This window comes from Tiliqua scincoides, chromosome 2, assembly GCF_035046505.1.
Source record: "Tiliqua scincoides isolate rTilSci1 chromosome 2, rTilSci1.hap2, whole genome shotgun sequence".
Lineage (NCBI taxonomy): Eukaryota > Metazoa > Chordata > Lepidosauria > Squamata > Scincidae > Tiliqua > Tiliqua scincoides.
In genome coordinates this window covers 78,474,783-78,495,385 of record NC_089822.1, presented here as the reverse complement: position 1 = coordinate 78,495,385, position 20,603 = coordinate 78,474,783, and the positions used below count along the sequence as shown (strand labels likewise).

The 20,603-nt window shown below is 44.0% G+C and overlaps 1 protein-coding gene across 1 annotated transcript in view; it reads left to right on the top strand.

The window, feature by feature from the left end:
- The window catches only part of FREM1 (FRAS1 related extracellular matrix 1), a 52,654-nt gene that overhangs the window by 2,088 nt on the left and 29,963 nt on the right, over nucleotides 1–20,603 (top strand). Inside the window, exons 2-10 of the mRNA XM_066612582.1 lie at nucleotides 6,377–6,471; nucleotides 8,261–8,584; nucleotides 8,745–8,749; nucleotides 9,496–9,692; nucleotides 10,598–10,921; nucleotides 13,348–13,456; nucleotides 15,919–16,050; nucleotides 16,756–17,100; nucleotides 18,423–18,565. Of these exons, the coding sequence (XP_066468679.1) occupies nucleotides 6,377–6,471; nucleotides 8,261–8,584; nucleotides 8,745–8,749; nucleotides 9,496–9,692; nucleotides 10,598–10,921; nucleotides 13,348–13,456; nucleotides 15,919–16,050; nucleotides 16,756–17,100; nucleotides 18,423–18,565 (1,674 nt within the window). The remainder of the gene's footprint in view (nucleotides 1–6,376; nucleotides 6,472–8,260; nucleotides 8,585–8,744; nucleotides 8,750–9,495; nucleotides 9,693–10,597; nucleotides 10,922–13,347; nucleotides 13,457–15,918; nucleotides 16,051–16,755; nucleotides 17,101–18,422; nucleotides 18,566–20,603) is intronic.

Genomic DNA, 20,603 nt, shown 5'->3' with positions numbered 1-20,603 from the left:
GCATTTATTTATGTTCAAGTACTTCTTCACTCAACATGCAATTCAGGGAATTCACTGCCACATTATGTGGGTGTGGCCGGTGGTTTAGATGGCATTAAACAGAGGTTAGATTCATTCAAGAACAGTAAGACTATCAATAGTTATTAGCCACGTGGTTAAATAGAACCTCCAGATTCAAACAACAGGAGTGGGCTGTTACCTTTATACCCTGTTTGTGGACTTTCTGGAAGGTGGTGTTTGGTTGGTCACTGAGCTACAGAGATCTTTGATCTGATCCAGCAATCCTTTTTCATGAAGTTTCATCTGATCATACCCATAACTACCATACCATACCTATATGGCAAATGAGTTCAAATGATGTGAAACCTGTTCTGGCCACTGTGCTAGAATTAGTCCTACAAGCACACCTAAGTATTTAGGGCTGGTTTACCTATTATTAGGGGTGTTTTTTTGGTGACTAACAGAGAACGTGAAATAATGAGAATTTCTGCTCAAATTGCGATATAAAACAATATTAAGATCAAAACATGAAAAACCACTCATTTCACGAAATACCACAACTTTTGCTTACTTTCGAGGAATCCACAAGTAGTTTTCACTAAGGCAGTGAGCTACTGAAGTGTTTCCAGTGGTGGAGCGGCTGAGCAAAAGTATCTGCTAGAGATATTGCTAGGAATCTGCTAGCAGGTGTGTGCATATGTGGCAGCTAAGGAGGGGAAGAAACATGAGTGGGTGGGGAGAAAGCAAATGCCTGAGCAGAGGCACTGAGGAGAAGGAGCTGAGCCTGCTGTTTCGACCTGCAGGTACAGAGCAAGACACATAGGAGTTGCCTATCTGGGCTTTCCAAAGACACCTGGCTGACTGCTGATGAAGCCAGAAAGGTGGTCTGCATGGATTTTTAGTCCAACTGTGCAGGACCCATTCTGAAACCCATATAAGTGCATTCTGCACAGCCCAGCGCCCCTCTGCGTGCCCACCTTCTCGCCCTCAAAGATGAACTTCTGTGATGCTCTCTTTGTTATTATTGTTGTTGTTTGGCAACCTTCAGTCTGGAAAGACTAAATGTTTTTCAAAAATATATTGCAACTTTGTACATGCCACGCAGAAAGTGTCAGTGTGCCACTAGTGTCATGTCACAAGTTGGCCACCCCTGATCTAAAATGATACAGAGTTCATAGTTGAAATACTTATTGTGTTTTATCATGCTGTTTGTAAAGTTTTGAATAAGAATTTAGATAAAAACGCATAACACCACAATTTGCTATTTTAATCAAGAAATTTTGGAAAAAATATCACCCTACCTATTATTTACTGCATGTGGAAACTGCTTTGATTCAGCCCAAAGCTTATTCCATTTTCATAAAACTGTAAACTTTTACAGCAATGGCTCAGGGCAAGCAATGGCTCACTGAAATCATGCATGCATGCTGGCCTTCATACATCTCCCCTTTGCCTGCACTTATTTACCATGATGTTTAAGGGTGCAATCCTGGGTTACCCTTGGGCTGGCACAAGTCCCCTGTGCTAGCCTGGGAGTGTTGCAAATATGCCATAAGGCACATTTGCATCTCCTTGAAAGTCAGGGAGGCTGGTGTAGGGATGCGTACCAGTCTTCCTCTGCAAGAGCAAGCCTCGGGATTGGTGAGTTCCTGCTGGTGGTGGGCTGCCGGTGTGGGGGTCTGGGGAGGACGGGGAAGGTAGAAGTAGGGCATTCTGGGAGGAGGACGGGGGAGGTAGAAGTAGGGCATTCTGGGAGGAGGACGGGGGAGGTAGAAGTAGGGCATTCTGGGCCTACTAAGTAGGGCACCGGCCATTCTGGTCGGTGGATGGGCTGGACCCAGGAGGGGGATGGTGCCAGGATTCGGCCCTTAGACCAGATCCTAACTCCCCTCCTTGGAGGTCCAGCCTAGAGGCTGCTCAGATCTGCGCCATCTCTTTAGGTACCCTATTTGGACCACTGCCGCATTACCCAGGGTAAGTGGAATGATTCCTCTTGCCCCAGATTGCACCGCAGTCAGTCTTAACCCCATACTGGATATAGTCCAGGCCAACTGACCCGCCTGTTCCAGCATATTTTAGGATTAGGCTGCCCATGTTGTATTTATGCATGGTCCCATGGAAAGATACCCTAGACATGCAGTCTCTCCTTCCACTCCAGCTTTGATGGGTAAGGATTTTCCACTTTTGGACTGTGTAGAGAGTTATGTGTGCGCAAACCACTAAGATTTGTTGAATTAATTGACCTCATGTGGCAGTTGCCATCATGCAGTCTGGAGTAGCTCAGGACGTACTACTGCAGGCCATTCTTTGCTAGATGTTTGCAGCAGCATGGAGAAAATGACCTGAAGTGTATGGTAAGGCACTCCACACGAGTGGCTTACCACATGGTGACAGCCACTACATGGAATGATTTAAAGTGACTTCCATGCAGCTGTTAACATAAAAAATTGGGTTTCTTTTTTTGTGCCAGCAGAGCCCTGAGCACTGAGCACTGAATAGCTGTTTATTCTTTTTACCTAATATTCTGATGAGAATAAATGTTGCATAAAATATGTGTCCATGCTGAATTTAAGACATTTGCGCAAAACAGAAAAAGATGAAATGGAATATTAATACTTCATTAACTAGTTTTTGGAAGGGAGAGTGCATCCGTCCAGGTTACTAGTTTTCCACATTGTGCTTCTTTCCTTTACTACCATACAGTAGAAATGGTGCCAGGCGGGGTTTGTTGATTTGATAGACAAATATCTTAAAATAGCTTTCCTTGTTGAGCTCCTTCAGGTTTCTGTGCAGTTCCAGAGGCTGTAGCCTGCCATCAAGTCCCTCCCTTAATTAAAGGCCACAACTTGTGTTTGTTGCGGCCTCCCGCAGTGCAAGTGCACGCAGTGCTGCTTTGTAGGGATTTGCAGCTTTCATTTCCCTTTCAGAATGCTGTTGCTGAATTATTACGGAATCCAGTATTTATCCTTCAGCAGAGTATCCTATGCCCGGAATAGACATCCTTTAACTTGACTAGTATAGTTCCCCACCCTTCACTGTTTTGCTTGACAGTTCTGCAAAACAGCACAACAATTTCAGAACCAGATAGCATGCTAGGTGGAAATTAAGCTCACTTGCAGGACCAGCCCAATACCTCTTGGTGCCAGCTTGCCAAATGCTGCCCACCTAACTGTTGCTGTGCTAGCTGCTGCTCTTCTGGCATGCTAGCCCACCACTCTCCTCCACACTTCTGCTCCATCCCCCTCTTCCTTTTCCAGTCCAGGGACTGGGAGGAAGAGGAGAAGGATCAGTGAAGGCAAGCACGTGGACGGAAGCGAGTGCCTCACAATCTGCTGCCAGATGTGACTACTTCAGTTGTCCTCATGGACAGTTGCGTAGCTAGAAGGGGGGCAAAACGCTAAGTACTGCAGATGCTGCAACGCACTGTGTAACCGGCCCCTCCCACTTGCCATCGGAACCATTCCGGGCAGCAACTGCAACAGCAAGTGCTTGCCAAACCAAATGGCATCTCTTGCATGTTTCTGTCACTGCCCAGGATGGCTCCAATGGTGAGTGGGAGGGGCTGCTTACATGGTGCATTGAGGCACCTGAATTTTGCTCTCCCCCAGCTATGCTGCTGTTCATCAATGTGCTGGTCTGCTCACTTGATATAGGATTATCCACCATTATGATAAAATGTGGGAATCTTTGCCAGGATTGTAATATTATTGGCTGTTACGTCCTCCAGTTTTCTTGCTTCCTTTTGTATGTGTGGTTTAGATTGCCAAGTTGTGGACAGATTTTTTTTAATATATAGAACCCAGTTAATGCTTGGTGCCTTATTATTATTGTCAGTGATAAGACGAAAAGAGTGTTTCTGAACATGTCGTCTTTCAATATCATGACCAGTAATAGGCCAGATTGCAGTTTCTTGTTGGTTCCTTCATAGAAGGGGAAGGAGATATAGCTCAGTGGAAGAGTATAGATGCCCCCCCCTATTCTCAGGGGATATGTTCCCATCCCCTGCAGATACCAAAGCTGTAGATCAGGGGTGCCCAAACCCCGGCCCTGGGGCCACTTGCGGCCCTCGAGGCCTCTCAATGCGACCCTCAGGGAGCCCACAGTCTCCAATGAGACCCTGGCCCTCCGGAGATTTGTTGGAGCCCACACTGGCCCGACACAACTGCTCTCACTGTGAGTGTGACTGTTAGATCTCTCACGTGTGCTGTGGGATGAGGGCTCTTGTTTCACATCTGTGATGCAGCAGCAGCAGCAAAGTAAAGGCCAGCCTTGCTTTGTGCAAGGCCTTCTATAGGTTTGAGCTGTTCATTCATTCATATAAGTTCATCTTTAATATATTCATTTATGTAAACTTATGTAAATTTATTCAAATTTTAAATGTAAATTAATTCTTTTTCCCCCCCCGGCCCCTGACACAGTGTCAGAGAGATGATGTGGCCCTCCTGCCAAAAAGTTTGGACACCCCGGCTGTAGATAAAAGGGGCCCTGCTTGTGGTGCCAAGCACTCATTCCTTTGCAGTCTGTTGTAGAATGCTAGTGAAGGAACAGGAGAGGGAGTCAGCTGGAATGCTAGCGGAGGGAGGCTAAGGGAACACTTACAGGAAGCTTTCTGCTTCCTGTTAGTGTTCTGGCTGTCTCTCTCCTCTTTTCCACATTATACCCTCCCCACATTGGCCAGTTTTGAAGAAACAGTGACAGAAAGGAAACAAGTAGAAGGTGCTGGTGGTGAAGGGGGAATTGCGCATGTGCACACACCAGCCAGTTCACAGGCAGAGGGATGACAGAAGTGGGCCACCTTAGGCAGCCATCAAGCTTTGGCCTGGCCTGGAGGTGGTTGCCATTATTAAGAGGTAAAAGTGGTGTCTGAAATTATGAAGATATTTCAAAATGATGACTTGTATGCATAGATATGCAAACACTCCTCCATCATCTCTTCAGTGTAAGCCAAGTTGCTTTTTAATTTTTATTTTTATCAGCCTCAAATATCTGTGCTTTTCCAGAGCCACTTGATGCAAGGTCATTCTTTAGCTGGTGATAAAGATTATCTCTATGCTCTGAACGTTCACCTGTTGATTTCTGTGCATCAAGCTGCTGTTAAAGTGACAGAAGCAAGCCAGGCTGTTTTTTTTTCCATCCTTTTTCAAGCCTAAGTCCCCAAGACTAAAGCAAAACAGGACCCCACAATATGATAGTGGAGTGACATAAAGCACAACTGCAGAAGATTTGCACTGGACAACTGACAGCTTTTCATGTAACTCAGGGCGCAGTCCTAACCAACTTTCCAGCACTGACTTAGCTGCAGTACAGCCCCAAGGTAAGGTAACAAACATGCCCTTACCTTGAGAAGACCCCCTTGACTGCCTCCCCACTGCAGGATGCAATGCACACCACATTGGCACAAGTGTGTCAGTGCTGGAAAGTTGGTTAGGATTGGGCCCTCAGTAAAGTAATATCTCAGCAAAGATAATAAAAACCTGCCCTTGTTTTGCTGAAGAGGTTGTTCTTTTAACCATCAAACGCTGCATTATGCAAGAGTCTGTCCTCTGATCTCGTTTGCTGTCGTTAGTGTAATATGCTAGGAATGTGTGACAATTTAATTACAGATTGTAATTGAAAAGTAGTTGAAGTGGAAATAAAAGCAAAGCCAGACAGTAATTAGGAAAAGATTTAGCTCTCCTTTGTTTTACTTGTAAAATTTATAGACAATTATGGCTGCCTGTTCGTATGAAAGGAAAACATATTAGGAAGCATAAAACAGATGTTTCTTTTTAACAAAGCAGATTGTGTCTCTTTTATAATCACTATCTGTCTATGGTGAGAATCCTGTTGAGGAAAAAGCCTTCATTATTTATCTCCCTTGTTATCAATTAAGACAAGGAACTAATGATGTCTTATGGAAAAAAATATGGTTTATGAATATTATCACTATCATTCTCTGATGGATAACATGCCTATACAAAATTACTTGATGTTATCTGTGTTAGAAGAAGCCAAATTTTCAAAGCAAAGAGTGTTTTCAAGTTTGAGACCTAAATTGCCCTTGAGCTCTCTTGTGTGCTATTTCTAAGAGCATTTGAAGTCATTGTCCCTGGTGGGGAGCGGAACTTAAATTACCCTTGTTTTAAAATTGATTCCTAACACAATGTAAACCTTTATTGGCTGAGATGCACGTGTAGTTTTTTTCAGAGTCCTCCCTGTATTAAAAGGATTCATATAAGAGGCTTAGGTTGTGATTTTAGGAGAGAACAGTGTTTGAACATCATTACTTTTCACTTTCAACAACAGTTGTCAAGTCACCTTCCCATATCATGTTTTGTTTTTTATGCCAAGGGGTGGCTCTAGAACATTTCTCTTTAACAAGGCCTATCTTCAACAGGTATTTGATTGTCATTTTCTTCCTAATGAGGTCAAGTATACTCACAATGGTTGCCCAATTCTCAATGAAGACTTAGTCATGCTGAGATTATACAGGTAAGCAACACTGGGGTATTACATTAATAACTAAAGGTTTTTTTTTGTTTTTTTTTAAGGACGTGTTAATTTTCTCCTGTTGAATTCTTTCATTTGAATTGTTGTTTTTTCATCTTTCTGTGTTATGGTGGTGACAACAAAAATCCAAGGTGCCCACCAAGCACATTTCATTCTTCTCTTTGGTCTGCCAATACAACAAATCAATCTTTTTTTCTGACTTTGGCGAGTGCTGTCATTAGATGGGAACAAGTATGGCTCCAGAAATGAAGTCTTTCAAGGCTCTGGATTCTTTAACCCAGGCATATTGGGTTACAGAGCAGAACTGCAGTAAATAGAGCTATCATGCTTTAGGGCAGTGGTTCCTAAACTGGTGGGTAACGACCCAACAGGGGAACTAGAAAAGAGCCGTTCCCCTTTAAGGGGAATGGTCCCAAAATCGGCAACAATACAATCAGACCAATTGTACTGCTGCCTGAAAGGGGAGGGAGGGTTTTTCCAACTTACTTGATGGCTGCTTTGGCTCTCTGGAGGGTCTGGGGAGCCTGCGACTGCAGATCTCCCTGAGGCTTCAAAGTTCTGTAAAAAAGAAAAAAAATGACTTTCTGCTTTCGTTGCGAAACCAGAAGTGTTTTCTTTATAGGACTTTGAAGTTTCAGGGAGGGCTGCAGAAGGTGTCTCAGGCTCCCCAGATCCTTCAGAGAGCCATAGCAACCCCCACGTAAGTTGGAAAAACCCTCCCTTCCCTGGCAGCAGCTGACCGGATCACGTTGCTGCTCCTCCCTTTTCCCAGTAAATAATTACAGGGTTCTCAAAGTCTGGGTAGGACTTTGGGAACCACTGCCTTAAGGACAGGTGAAGGTTTCCTCATTCAAATGTGACTTATAAATAAAAAAAACAATTATGACAAAAGTACTGCAAAAGTTTATGTCTGATATGCCATTGTTCGTACTTCCTTGCTTGCACATTTAGAGTGAAATGTTAAATCGAATAATAAGCCAAACCCTAGACCCACCTGAGACCTAAGTCAGGCCTATGGAGCCTAAGATAAGTCTGCTGGAGTAGTGAAAAAATAGAGTGTAGCAGTTTTACGCTACTTGGGAAGCACCCAAGGCTTAAGGCCTTGTTGCTTGAGGGAGTGCAGAGAGCACTGAAGGGTTGAAAGTTAGAACTTGAGCAGCAGGAAGTCAGAGCAATGAATGAGACGCAGACAGGGATTCAAATGTAGATGCAGGGAGAGAGCTGGAACTGAAGAAGAAGTCCCCAACAAGCCCTTTTTATTGAGTCTCAAAACACATGAAGCAATACTGTGCAATATGGAAAGTTACTGAAGGTTTCTAAGATTACACTAGCTAGCTCTAGCTGACCACACACATTCCTAGATATGAGCGCTTCTTCATAATATCCTGTTGTTTACAGGCACTGGGCTTAGACTCAGCGCATTACCAAGGCCAGCGGAGTGTGCTCTGGCCAAGAAGGCGTGCCTGCGATTGCCACATACTAAAACTAAGCCCAGCGCCTATGCATATTTACAACAATAGAGCAGTTTATCTTAAAGTCAATCTTTGAGAATGATCTTCAGCAATCAAATATGTTTTAAACCCCACGGTAGAAGCATTGTGAGAAAACAGTATTGGATCCACTGTCATCACACACACAAAAATAATCTTTATTTCTATATGATTTATTCCTTACTAATTACAATAAACCCACCTTTTCAGGAAGTTATGTGCATAGATGTTTTAACCATTACTTCCTAAAATATCATTATATTTTTGCGTATCCTTTGCAGATTTACAGAAACGGAAACATTCACAGAAATATTTACCATTCGCATTCAGTTACTTGAACCGGACTGTAATATTATCAGAATGAGATCCAATGCTCTGGAAGTCCATGAGTTTCATGGCCTGTCTAATGTCATTGACAAGAACATAATTACTTTAGACTACAACAGAAAGAGAAACCTTGAGTGCACTATAAGCCTGATTTCCTTAGAAACATTTCTTCCAGCCCATGGTCAGCTTGTTAATGGAGAAGCTAAAAAGAAAGAACCTCGTGGAGACCAACCTCATAGCTTTTTCCCTACAGCTGGTATGATGCATTTTGCTTCTTGGTATTTAACTTAATCACTGCTATCTGCACTTAGGGAAGAGAGTAGGTCGAACCCAAATCCAGGACTCCTGGCTGAGTTTATGAAGGCAGGGCCAGTCTTAGGAGCTGCCAGGCCCATATGGAAACATTTTTTGCGGGCCCCCAGATTCACAGCAACTCAGGCTCGGTGACTCAAGCACGTCTCTGTCTTAATGGAAACTAATAATTTCTCAGCATCACATGATATTCGAAATAGAATATACTTGTAAACCTGGTGGGTCACAGGTTCCATGGCAGTGGCAGAACTCATAGCAACCGTGATAGTTCCATGCTAATACTCCAAAGGCAACAGTAATATTGCTCCAATACCAGCCAGAGTTCAAATAAGCCTTTTTAGATCCTTGTTGAACCTGATCATTGCCAGAACCCCACCACTGAATTGAATTTACAGGATGGTTTTCTTGTACACTGAGTTATGGCTGTGCACAATGGTACCACTGAAAAGCTTGCAGATTGTGCCTATTGGCACAATCTGAATTCCCTTCTAGAATTCCCTCAGTTCACAAGTGAATAGCCTTGTGTAATTGATTCAGACTCCTCACCTGGCAGCTTTGGACTGCTAGTCCTGGGTTGACAATTGGCAATGCACTCTCCTCCCCTTCTTACTCCTCAGAAAGGCCTACAGAGAGTTCTCCCTCAGTAGCTATTTCCGACAGATTAACGGGTTCCTGGGCAGATGCTTCTTGCTTGAAGTAATGGTAAGAATGGTCATTGTTGGAGGACTTAGGGAGGTCACAACAGAGAGATAAAAGTATTCGCTTTCATTGGTGTTTTAGTTCAGACCTATTTTTAGCTAGCTTTAACAGGTTTGTGTCTTCTGACCAAGTTTTACCTAAAACAAATATCTAACTGTGTTTTCTGTTACATTATTAGAACATAGAACAGGTGAAAAATGCCTGAAGGGGAGCTGTATTTCAGGCCTGAAAACTATTCAAAACACCAGAATGAGCTGTGAGGATTTTCTCCTGATGGGTCTTAGATATCAGCACTTGGACCCTCCTTCACCTAGTGTTGATTATATTCCTATCAGACTGGATCTCACTGACAGCAGAAGCAAAACTGTGTACCAGGTAATAGTCTAATGTTGACATGCTCTGGATAGTCTGAAATTCTAGAAGTTGGGCAGCATATCACTCAACATAAAATCCAGCAGTGACATGTGCCACCTGGTGTTAAATGTTACCTGGCCCATAAATGTCTTTCCTACATTGAACACCTACATTTCAGATAGTAAAGGTGTTGTTAATATTTGCTATGATAGCAAACAGTTACTTTGGTTTTGTTTTTTTTAATACAGGACCCCTGTATGATTTTGGGTTCTCTCCGTTTTGTCATCTGTAGTATGGTAATCATAATTTTTCAACATCTTTGTTCCGTTCACCCAGATCTAAAATGGCACTTATTAGCTAGTAAATTGGGTGAATCAGTGGTGTTCAGGTAGAACTGGAGTGGCTTAACTTCAGTGTTCCAGGTGTAAAAAAAATCAGCAACATCACTTGAAACAGGCTTTGATATAAATATTGTGGCAGTACAACCTAGCAGCTCAGGAAATGACAGAAGCCGGAAGATGTGTGTACTATGTCTTTTTTCAGATCTCTCTATCAGCAGAAAGTATTTTGCAGGCCAGCACAACTGATGATCTGATATCCCATATGCAGGCCATCAGCCTTGTGAGTCCACCTGTCAGGGATGCAAGCATTCTATTTTTGCTGCCTCATTGAAACTGCAGAAACAGGATGAAGGTTCTCAAATACCTGGCTGACCACATTATGTGGCTGGTGGGATATGTTCTGCTTGAGTTGCATAAGCTTGATCTGGTGTCCTATTCATACAGCTTTCCTGAAAAAAATCCACATGGATGACCAACTCTTATACAATGTCTTCCACATGTAAAGGAGTTATTTGAAATCCTAGCAACCACAGGCTACAGTCGTCTGTGGGCTTATTTTGGAATAATTTTTTTTCTCTTCCATAGTCTGAGCATGCTTGGATTCCTGTTCAGATCAGAGGTGCCATTTCTAACCAGGCCCCACAAGCTGCCTTTATGGCGATGTTTATCCTGGAAGTGGACCAGTTCATTCTGAGCCCCTTGTCAACAGCCATACTGGATGCAGAAGACAGTGAAACACCCAAATCTCTACTGGTGTTCAGCATTACCAAGCCACCCAAAGAAGGCTACATCACTCACCTGCAAGACCACACAAAGCCCATCTCATCCTTCACATGGAACAGTCTCAATGATATGCTTATAGCATATCAGCCCCCAAACTGCAGTCATACAGAGAGGAGAAATTATGAGGTAACTGGAATGGAGCTGTTGTTCCATGTTCTCTGTCAGTAGTGTCGCTAGGAAGGTGCAGGGCGTGCGGACCGCACCAGGTGACGCTCAAGGGGGGGTGACGCGCACTGTGAGGGTGACACGCTAAAATCACAATGGTTAGGAGTAATACCATCATGTTATATACCGTTGGATGCAGAATTTTGAGCTGAATGCAGTGCAAAAAACGGGAGTGAAATATCAGCTTTCTATCAAATGTTATTGGCAAAAAACCAGAAAACAAAAAATGCTTGGAGCCCAGTGGAAAGTGAAACCAAGCCATATCCAATAGGGTGTTAGTGAGTCGACATCCGGGGGGGGGGGGAGGTGACACCACTAGTGAGTGACTAAAATCACAGTTTGCAAAAATAATACCATCATGTTATATATCAATCAATGTATAATTTCATGCAGAATGCGATGAAACAAACTGCATTGACATATCTTTATTCTATCAAAAGGTACAGCCAAAAAACCAGTGGGAGCGGGGTGATGGTAGATCACCATGCCCACCACCTGGAGTGTTGCCCCACCCACTACAGGGGGGTGACGTGCTGGCCTCCCGCACCGGGTGATGCGAACCCTAGTGCTCCACTGCTCTCTTTCTTTGCTTTATAAGCTTTAAAGTGGCTGTATATTCCTGTTTGGATGATGTGTTGTAAACAATATTGTGTACAATGAATATGCATGCACATTAGTCAAGGGCGGTTGGAGTTGTATTACCAAATAACCTGTGGCAGCCCAGAGGTTTCTAGTCACCTCCTATCATTTTTTGCTCACAATACTTTTCCACAGCGTCATTTAGCTGTAAGACATCAAATATTAAGTAACACAGGCCTGCAAAATTGAGGGTCAAAAAAACTTTTTTTCAAAAATTTATGATGGTTTTATACGAATTTGGGATGCTGTTTCCAAAAAAATGACATCAGTTTTTCCCTATTGCGTAGCCTCATCAGTGATTGGTTCAAGCAGCCTCTTTGTGATAAAACCATGGCATAGACTTCCTTCAGAGGAAGCTGTTTGAACCATTCACTGACAATGCTGTGCGGTATCTCCAAAACTAAACATGATAGAGCAAAACTGATTTTTGGAACCAGCATCCCAAATATAACCAGGAATAGGTCTAACTTTTAAGGCAGCAAAATATATGTTGGCCTGTGATATCTGTGTTCAATGAAAAAACAAAACTTTCTTTTGGCTCCCAGTTTACTCATAGTTCTTATATCATATGAATCCTAGAAGGCTAGATACCATATATGTAGCTGCGCCCATTGAAAAAGATTAAAATCAGTGCTGGTCAAAGATGAAATGAGTAGGAAGTGAAGGACTATGGTTTCAGATTTGGTACAAGAGCTTCAGCAGACTAAGCTTCAGCAGACCCTGTGATCCATGCCGTGGCTCCGCGGCGTGGACCACAGTTGCAAATGTGCCGTAAGGCACATTTGAGGGGCTTACTGCTGGGCTCCCACCAGAGCTAGCCCAGCTCTGGCCGGCGCTGAGCCAGCGCACGGCAGGAACCCGGGTTCTGTGGCTCGGCAGTCTATGTGATCGCTAGGCTGCAGAACGGGAGATGGGGGTGTGTCCGGGGGCATGGGGGAAGGCATTCTGGGGAGGCGTGGGGGAGGCATGTTGGGGGGTGGGGGAGAGGCGGGTCTGTGGAGCCAATATCTGCAGGATCCAAGGCACTCGGGCAGGGCTACTCGCCCTACACGAGCGCCTTCACTTTAGCGGCGACCAAACAGTCGCCGCTAAAGTGAGTAGTCCCATTGCAGGACTGCTTCCCTTACTCGGGGGAAGGCAACGACCGTCCCAAGGAGCCTACTGTGGTAGCACGGCAGCCGCTGGATCCGGCGGGAGCCCTCCGTGGAGCCGCTGGGTCCCGCAGCTCCGGGCAGCTCAGGATTGGGCTGTAATTCAATAATGTGTGCTCTAGCAATAGCAAGGACAATATTCATAAAAACCTGTATAGTATTGATTTCTGCCTTGCCCCTGCCACAGTTTATATTCTTGTAATATTATTGTTTATATTGGCCTAATTTTTTTCCCCGAGTTTCCAAAATCGTAAGGGAGCAGTGGTTTTTGCCTTCAGCACTTCCACTTCTGTTGCAAAAGTTCCATGCAAGTAATGAGTGCTCCCTCCTGTGGAAGTTAAAATGTACAGCTTTCAATTATTTATTTTTTCTGCCCATTAACTATGAAAACCAGCATTTTAACAAAGGGCGACATGGAAAGGCATAGGAACTTCTCTCAAATTATTAACACTTTCTAGATTCTTCATTGTTTTCTATAAGTTTCCAAGTTGTCAAAATCTTTTTGCTAGTTGCTATTGATTATATTAGTCATGCCCAGTAGTTATACAGCAACCTAGTTATTTTTAATAAACCTTGTGCCTGTTTTTTGTATAACAGGTGGAGTTTGAAGTTTATGATCTCTACTTTGAAAGGAGTTCACCAATTACTGTTTATATCTCTATTAGAACAGCAGAGACAAATGCTCCTCGGGTTTCATGGAATACAGGTGCGAATTCATTTTAAGTTGGGTATTCTTTACAAAGCCAGATGCAGCAGCAGGGTTAAACGTGACGAACCAACATTGCTCCCAGAGACTTGGTTCTTATCCTTCCTGGCTTTAGAGCAGGGGTGCCCAAAGTTTTTGGCAGGAGGGCCACATCATCTCTCTGACACTGTGTCAGAGACCAGGGAAAAAAAGAATTAATTTATATTTCAAATTTGAATACATTTGCATAAGTATTATTCATATACATAAATGAATATATTAAAGATGAACTTATATGACTGAATGAAGGTCTTGCAATAGCTCAAGGCCGCATCACAAATTGAAACAGCCAGCAGTGGAGGAAGCCCTCATCCCACAGCTCATGCGAGAGGTCAAACAGTCACTCTCATGCTGAGAGCAGTTGCATCGGGTCAGTGCGAGCTCCAACAAATCTCCAGAGGGCCAGAGGCTCATTGGAGACTGGGGGCTCCCAGAGGGCCACATTGAGAGGCCTCGAGGGCCGCATGTGGCCCCAGGGCCAGGGTTTGGGCACCTCTGCTTTAGAGTAACCCAGTCAAAGATGTTGAGCCAAATCCTTGCATTAGCAATCTTCGTAACACAGAATAAAAAATATAATCAGGTGGAAACTCTTAGAGCCTTCTCTTAATTTTCTTCTTTGTAATTGGAACATGGTCTGTCAAGTGAGGAATGTATGTTCATTTTTTTGGCACTTGTATGTCTTCAAAATTCATGAAAACAGCAATGTGATGCTTAGTGTCACATTGTTTTAGGCCCTCCAACCAGCTCTTCCTGATTCTTGTTAGCATTTTCAGCAGCACAGACAGACAGAAGAGACAGCAACAGGAGGCTTCAATCAATGATAAGTCATTTGGGGGCAGAATTTCTGAACCTCTCTTAGGATTTCCTACTATCTGCGGTTTGTGGTATCTGCGGTAGCAAGATGAATCTATCCCCCACAGATATGGAGGGACATCTGTATACTGCTTGCAGTGACGTTTTTGAAATGGTTAATGTTTTAGTTGTTTTTCAAAGATCTGAGTAGTAGAGAGTCCTAAATGGACAAAAATTATTTTCTATATGTAACACATTCTAATTCAGTGCTTCTCAAACTTTTTAGTATTGGGACCCACTTCTGAAAATGATACTGAATCATTGAGCCTATGGGGAAATTGGGGTTAGGTTCCAGGGGACCCTCTTCACCATGCACTCTGTGAACTTTATGAACCTAAATCTTAACTTGGTCTATGGGGCTGGGCAGTAGCAAAGGCTCATCAACATCTCCAACATGTAATGCTTCCTCCTCTGTGCTAGATATCCCTGGGTGCATTGAAAGTTGTGGCAATCATGATTTCTCCTCTCTGACTATCCCTCAACTCATATAAGGTTGCTGACCCAGCAATAAGGCCTTAGAATTCAGCAGTGGGGACAGGGTTGCTTCACCAGTCCTCCTCCTCCACCTCTCTCTTGGCACTTTCCCTGGGCTGCACCAGCCCCAGAGTAGCCCTCAGGTAGCCTTCCAAAGACCTCCCATCATCGGTGCCTCATCATTGCTAGGGTTGTGGAGGTTCAACTGGAGTCCCGAAGGTGGTGCCCAAGATGGTGGGCCAAGTCTGGAAGCGGACAAGAATGTGTCCGACAGTTCTTCACAGGCCAGTGCCCATTTGATGTGGAAAACTGACCCAATCCAGACAACCTTCTAAAAAATGAGTATAATTGGCTGGATGCGATTACTGCAACCCCCTCCCCTATTGGCTATATATTGTATAGGTGTTTCTTTCTCTCCCCCTGCATGACACCCGCACTGCCTCCTGCTTGTGAAGAGGCCACTGTCTCTTCTCCTCATATTCCTGCAATGTCTCTCATCCCAGCCTGCCTGCTCATCGCTGCGCTGAGCCCTGCGCTGCCCCTAGTGTACCAGCACAGTATTCATGGATAACAAAGTCACAGATAACAAGAAGTAGGTGGCAATTCTGCCCCTCGCAGATAGCGAATCCACATATAAAGAGAACTGACTGTACTTACAGGTGATAATAGTTTCATTTTTTTATTTACAAAAATTCCATTTTTTTCTCATAATGAAGCAGAGTTAATGAACTTCAGTGAATGCTCTTTGCTGTCCTGCATTTCTCTCGGGGGGGGGGGGGGGGGCGACACATACATAAAATCTTCTGGTTTTAAAAAAAAATTCTTTATTACGTTGGAGGCTCTGCCCAGTTCTTTGTGACCCACCAAAATCAGATCGTGACCCACCAGTGGGTCCCAACTCACAGTTCGGGAACCGCTGTTCCCACTTGTACATAGCTTTTGAGAAAATCATCATTCAAAATGTGTGTAGAGTATAAATCCTATCCAATGAAGTCAATGGCAAAACTCCCAATTGTTTCATCCATTGTTTTTGAACAACTTGCAAGATCGTTATTTTTCCCCCCTTCCTGAAGAAGAAAACTCAAATTTATTTCTAGGTCTTGATCTTCTAGAAGGACAGTCTCGCCCTATAACATGGGAGCAATTTCAGATTGTGGACAATGATGATATTGATGGTGTTCGCTTAGTTATTGTTGATGGTTTACAGCATGGACAGCTCACAGTAAGAGGTATTGTATGCTGGTTGATATTTGTATGCAGGAAAGTGTTTGAACGGGACAGAGGGCAGAATGGGCAAGGTGTGGGTGGAACAGGGTGGTGATGGGGCAGGGAGGACGGCAGATCAGGCCCAGGAAGGGGGGGGGTGAGATTAGCAGTGACACACACTGAATCCCAAGCCTGTTCCCTTGCCTGATCTGCCTTCATGAAGTAACACAAACTTGTGCCAATGATATCGCCGGCGCAGGCCTGAGTTGCCCCATAGCAACTGCTGGGGTTTATGCTGCAGCAAGAGGACAAGTGACCCCTTATTCCAAAGAGACCTCCCGCAGCAGATAATCCTCCACAGGATACAATGGAAGTAGATGCATTGCCGCGTGGAGATTTAGGTAGGATTGGGCTGCCTGAAGGCAAAAGCAGCACATGGGTCTCTCAATTCTGCATTCTGTAAAGACAATGCTAAAGAGACAGACCAGTCCATCTTTTCTCCTTAGTTCTCTGCACCTCATGGAGGATTCAAGGTGGGACAATTGCCCATCTGGTAAATTAATTTGTGATACCCTGTGAATGTTGTGCTCTTTGGTCCTCCAAGTTCTTATATAATCTTGATCTGACTAGTTTTGCTTCCTAACCTTTATTCCCCTTGCCCCACATAAAGCTGTCTCATTGGGTCTGAAATATAAACCATAAATTATATCCTTTCTATTGCCTAACAGGAGGAAAAGGATTCATGTTCACAATTTCTGACCTTAAGACTGGTGTTGTCCGTTACCACCATGATGACAGTGATTACACAAAGGACTATATTGTCTTCAGGATCTTTGACAACCAACACAGTAGTCGTCATAGGTTTCCAATAAACATTCTTCCTAAAGATGACAGCCCTCCTTTCCTCATCAGCAATGTTGAAATAGAGGTGTATGAAGGTCAAACTATTCTCATCCAAGGCTCAATGCTTCAAGCCTCTGACATAGACTCTAGTGATGATTACATACTTTTTAATATCACCAAACCAGCACAAGCAGGAGAAATCATGAAGAAACCTGGACCAGATCTTATTGGTAATGTGCTGGAGAGTCTCCAGAGGGGCAGAACTTTTGTTAATGTCACGTTTAACAAAACTTGACATTGTGTTTATGTCAAGTTCCCTTTAAGCCTGTGTGTCATTTTCAGATTTATTCCCATTTTTTCACTATTACCAAGATTTTAGCTGCTCTCCACAACTTATTAACTTTGGTTTTATCTCCCTCTTTTCAGCAGGATTAAACCTCAGTAAATAGATTGTGGGTTGAAGCTTTTATTATCAAATATATCTAAGAAAGAGTATTAACCAAAATGGATTTGGCACCTCACGGAGATGTCAGGTTTAGGGTGCAATCCTAACCAGCTTTCCAGCACTGGCCTAGCTGCAATGCAGCCTCAAAGTAAGGTAACAAACATACCCTTACCTTCAGGAGGCCCCCTTGACTGTCGCCCCAACGTAAGATGCAGTGCACACCACATTGGCATGGCTATATCAGTGCTGGAAAGTTGGTTAGGATTGCACCCTCAGACTCTGTTCATAAACCCACACATGGCTCCAACTGAGTGATCAAATCCCCCAGTTTTCAGTCTGTTAACAAAAAAAGGGTAGTAGTCTAAGGACCAAATCCTATTCAATTTTCCAGTGCCGGTGCAGCCGTGCCTATGGGGCATGTGCTCCATCCTGCAGAGGGGAGTTAGCCAAAGAGGCCACTTCAAGGTATGGGAACATTTGCAGCTGTACCAGTGCTGGAAAGTTGGATAGGATTTGGCCCTCACTTAAACTCTGGAGTAAATCTTGTGAGATAAGTCTTTGTGGGGGAGGGGGGAAGATAATGCAATCCCCAGGATTGCGCTGCTGTGGGGGGAAGGAGGGCCATTTTTCAACTTAATTTACATGCTGCCAGGGTCCAGGGGGTGTGGGGAGCCTGCAGAGCTCTCTGCAGGGCTCCCCGCGCTTCATAAAATGTAAGTTGCAATAGCGACAAAACCAGAAGTGGGGCCTGATTGCAACTTTAACTTTTTACAAGCCGCGGGGAGCCTTGCAAAGCGCTCTTCAGGGCTCCCCACACCCCCAGACCCTGGCAGCACATAAGATGTTTAAAAATAGCTCCCCTTCCCTGCAGCGGTGTGATCCTGGGGATTGAGTCACTGCAGTGTTACATTGGCTGGTGTGTCATGACCCACCAGTTTGAGGACCACTGGTCTAACTAATATATAAAATGTCACCCAAAGAGAATTGGAAACATGATGTGCACCCTGACTATAACAACACTGTTGAACTCTGCTGTTCTAGACTTTCTGAACATGGAGGTGTAATATAAGTCTGAGATGTACTTCTTTTCTATGTGTAAATCCGTAGGTTACCCAGTCACTAAATTCTTTCAGAAAGATCTCTTTAGAGGGATAATTTACTACCGTCACTTTGGAGGAGAAATATTTGAAGATTCAATTGAACTGGTTTTGTGTGATAGCCATGACCCTCCCAATCTTTCAGAGACTCAGGTATGTCATTTTTAAACAAGGTGCAAGGGACTTTCTCTAGCCTAAGTGCATGGGAATTTCCTTTTTTACACGACCAGATGGTTTCACACAACCATATTTGAACTTTAAATGTATACTTATACATGAAACATGCATAGCAAATGTCTGTTTCTGTATTCAAGGGAGAGATTGCATTACAAATACAAGAAATGCCAACTGCTTGTGTTAAGGCCTCTTGTGTGAAAAAATGAAGCTGCATTATAAAGCTACTGGGTCAATCCATTTATTCATCCCAGCTCAGTATTGGCATCAATGCAGGGTTTTAGGGAGCTATCTTTTCCAGTCCTACCTAGAGATGTCAGGGATTGAACCCATGAACTCTGCATGTAAAGGTAGGATGCCACCAAGAAATGGGCTATCAAGATATATCATCATGTTGGCAACCTTCAGTCTTGAAAGACTATGGTATCGCGCTCTGAAAGGTGGTTCTGGAACAGCGTCTAGTGTGGCTGAAAAGGCCGATTCGGGAGTGACAATCCCTTCCATACCGGGAGCAAGTGCAGTCTGTCCCTGGTCTGTCTCTCTGGCTATGGGCCTTCCTTCTTTGCCTCTTTGCCTCAGTCTGTTGGCCAAGTGTCTCTTCAAACTGGGAAAGGCCATGCTGCACAGCCTGCCTCCAAGCGGGCCGCTCAGAGGCCAGGATATAGGCATTCAGTATTAGGCTTGAAGTGACTTTTTTCCTATTTAGAAATGTCTCAGAAAATTAGATTTGTTTATGTCCCGAAATACAGTCAGTTCTGTTTATATAAGAATTCACTACCTGCAAGGGGCAGAATTGCCACCTACCTCTCCTTGTCTGCGACACTGTTCTTGTTATCTGAGAATACTTGCTGGTGCAGGGAGAGGCTCAGCGGAGTGTAGCAGGCAGGCAGGGGAGAGAGTGGTTGTGGGAGGAGGAGGAGAAGAGACATTGGCCTCCTCATGTGGCGAAGGTGGTGCCAGCACTGTGGAGGGGGGGAAGGCCTCTACAGTATATGGCTGACAGGGGAAGGGGTTGCAGTAATTGCATCCAGCAAATTCTTGTTATTTAGAAAGTTGTCTGGATTGGGTCAATTTTCTGCATCAAACAGGCATTGGTATTGGCCTGTGGAGAATTGCTGGACTCATTTGTGTCTGCTTCCAGACTTGCACCACCATTTTGGAGACTCCAGCTAAACCTTCACAACTCTAGTGAAAAGAGTTAGATGATGAGAGGTCTCTGGAAGACTACCTGAGGACTGCTCTGGGGCTGGGGCAAACCCAAGGAAAGAGCCAAGAGACAAGTGGAGGAAGAGGACAAGTAAAGCAACCCCCTCCTTACAGCTGAATTCTGAGGCCTTGTTGTTGGTCTAGCAACCTTCAACAAGTTGAGGGACAGTCAGCGCAGAGGAGGAAGCATCAGATGTTGATGAGTCCTCACTATCACCAAACCCCAAAGACTTCAAGTTAAGATTCAGGTTCATAAAGTTCATAGTCAGGTGAAGAGGGTCCCCAGAACCTAACCCCATTTTTCCCTTAGGCTCAATGATTCAGGGAGCATTTGCTAATTCAGTATCCATCAAGTTTTTGCAGAAACTTAACCCTGGCAGATAACGGGAACTGGCTGTACACAAGTAATTGGTCGTGGCAGTGTTAACCTTAGGAGCTGCAGGCCCAATTGGAAACACTTTTTCAGGGCCCCAGGTTCACAGCCAAGGTCTGTAGAACCTTAGAGATATAAATAAAAATGTATTATAGACTTTATATCTCTATGGTAGAATGGAAAGCAATCAAAATGTGCACTTAAAAAGTGCATGTAAGTTAATGGACCAAATGCATCTAAGCATGTTTTAGTATAAAATTGCATACAAAACTAGAATAGTTACTGTAGTGTAGGCAACCCTTAGGCTTGGAACTCAGTTTGGAGCAATTGGTCCAATTGGCTTAAAGCCAGGCCTGGATCATGGTCATTCTCAGAACCACCTTGAGATATGAAGCCTTTATAAAAATTTTGTTTAAGTTGTGAGCTTTTCAGAAAGTG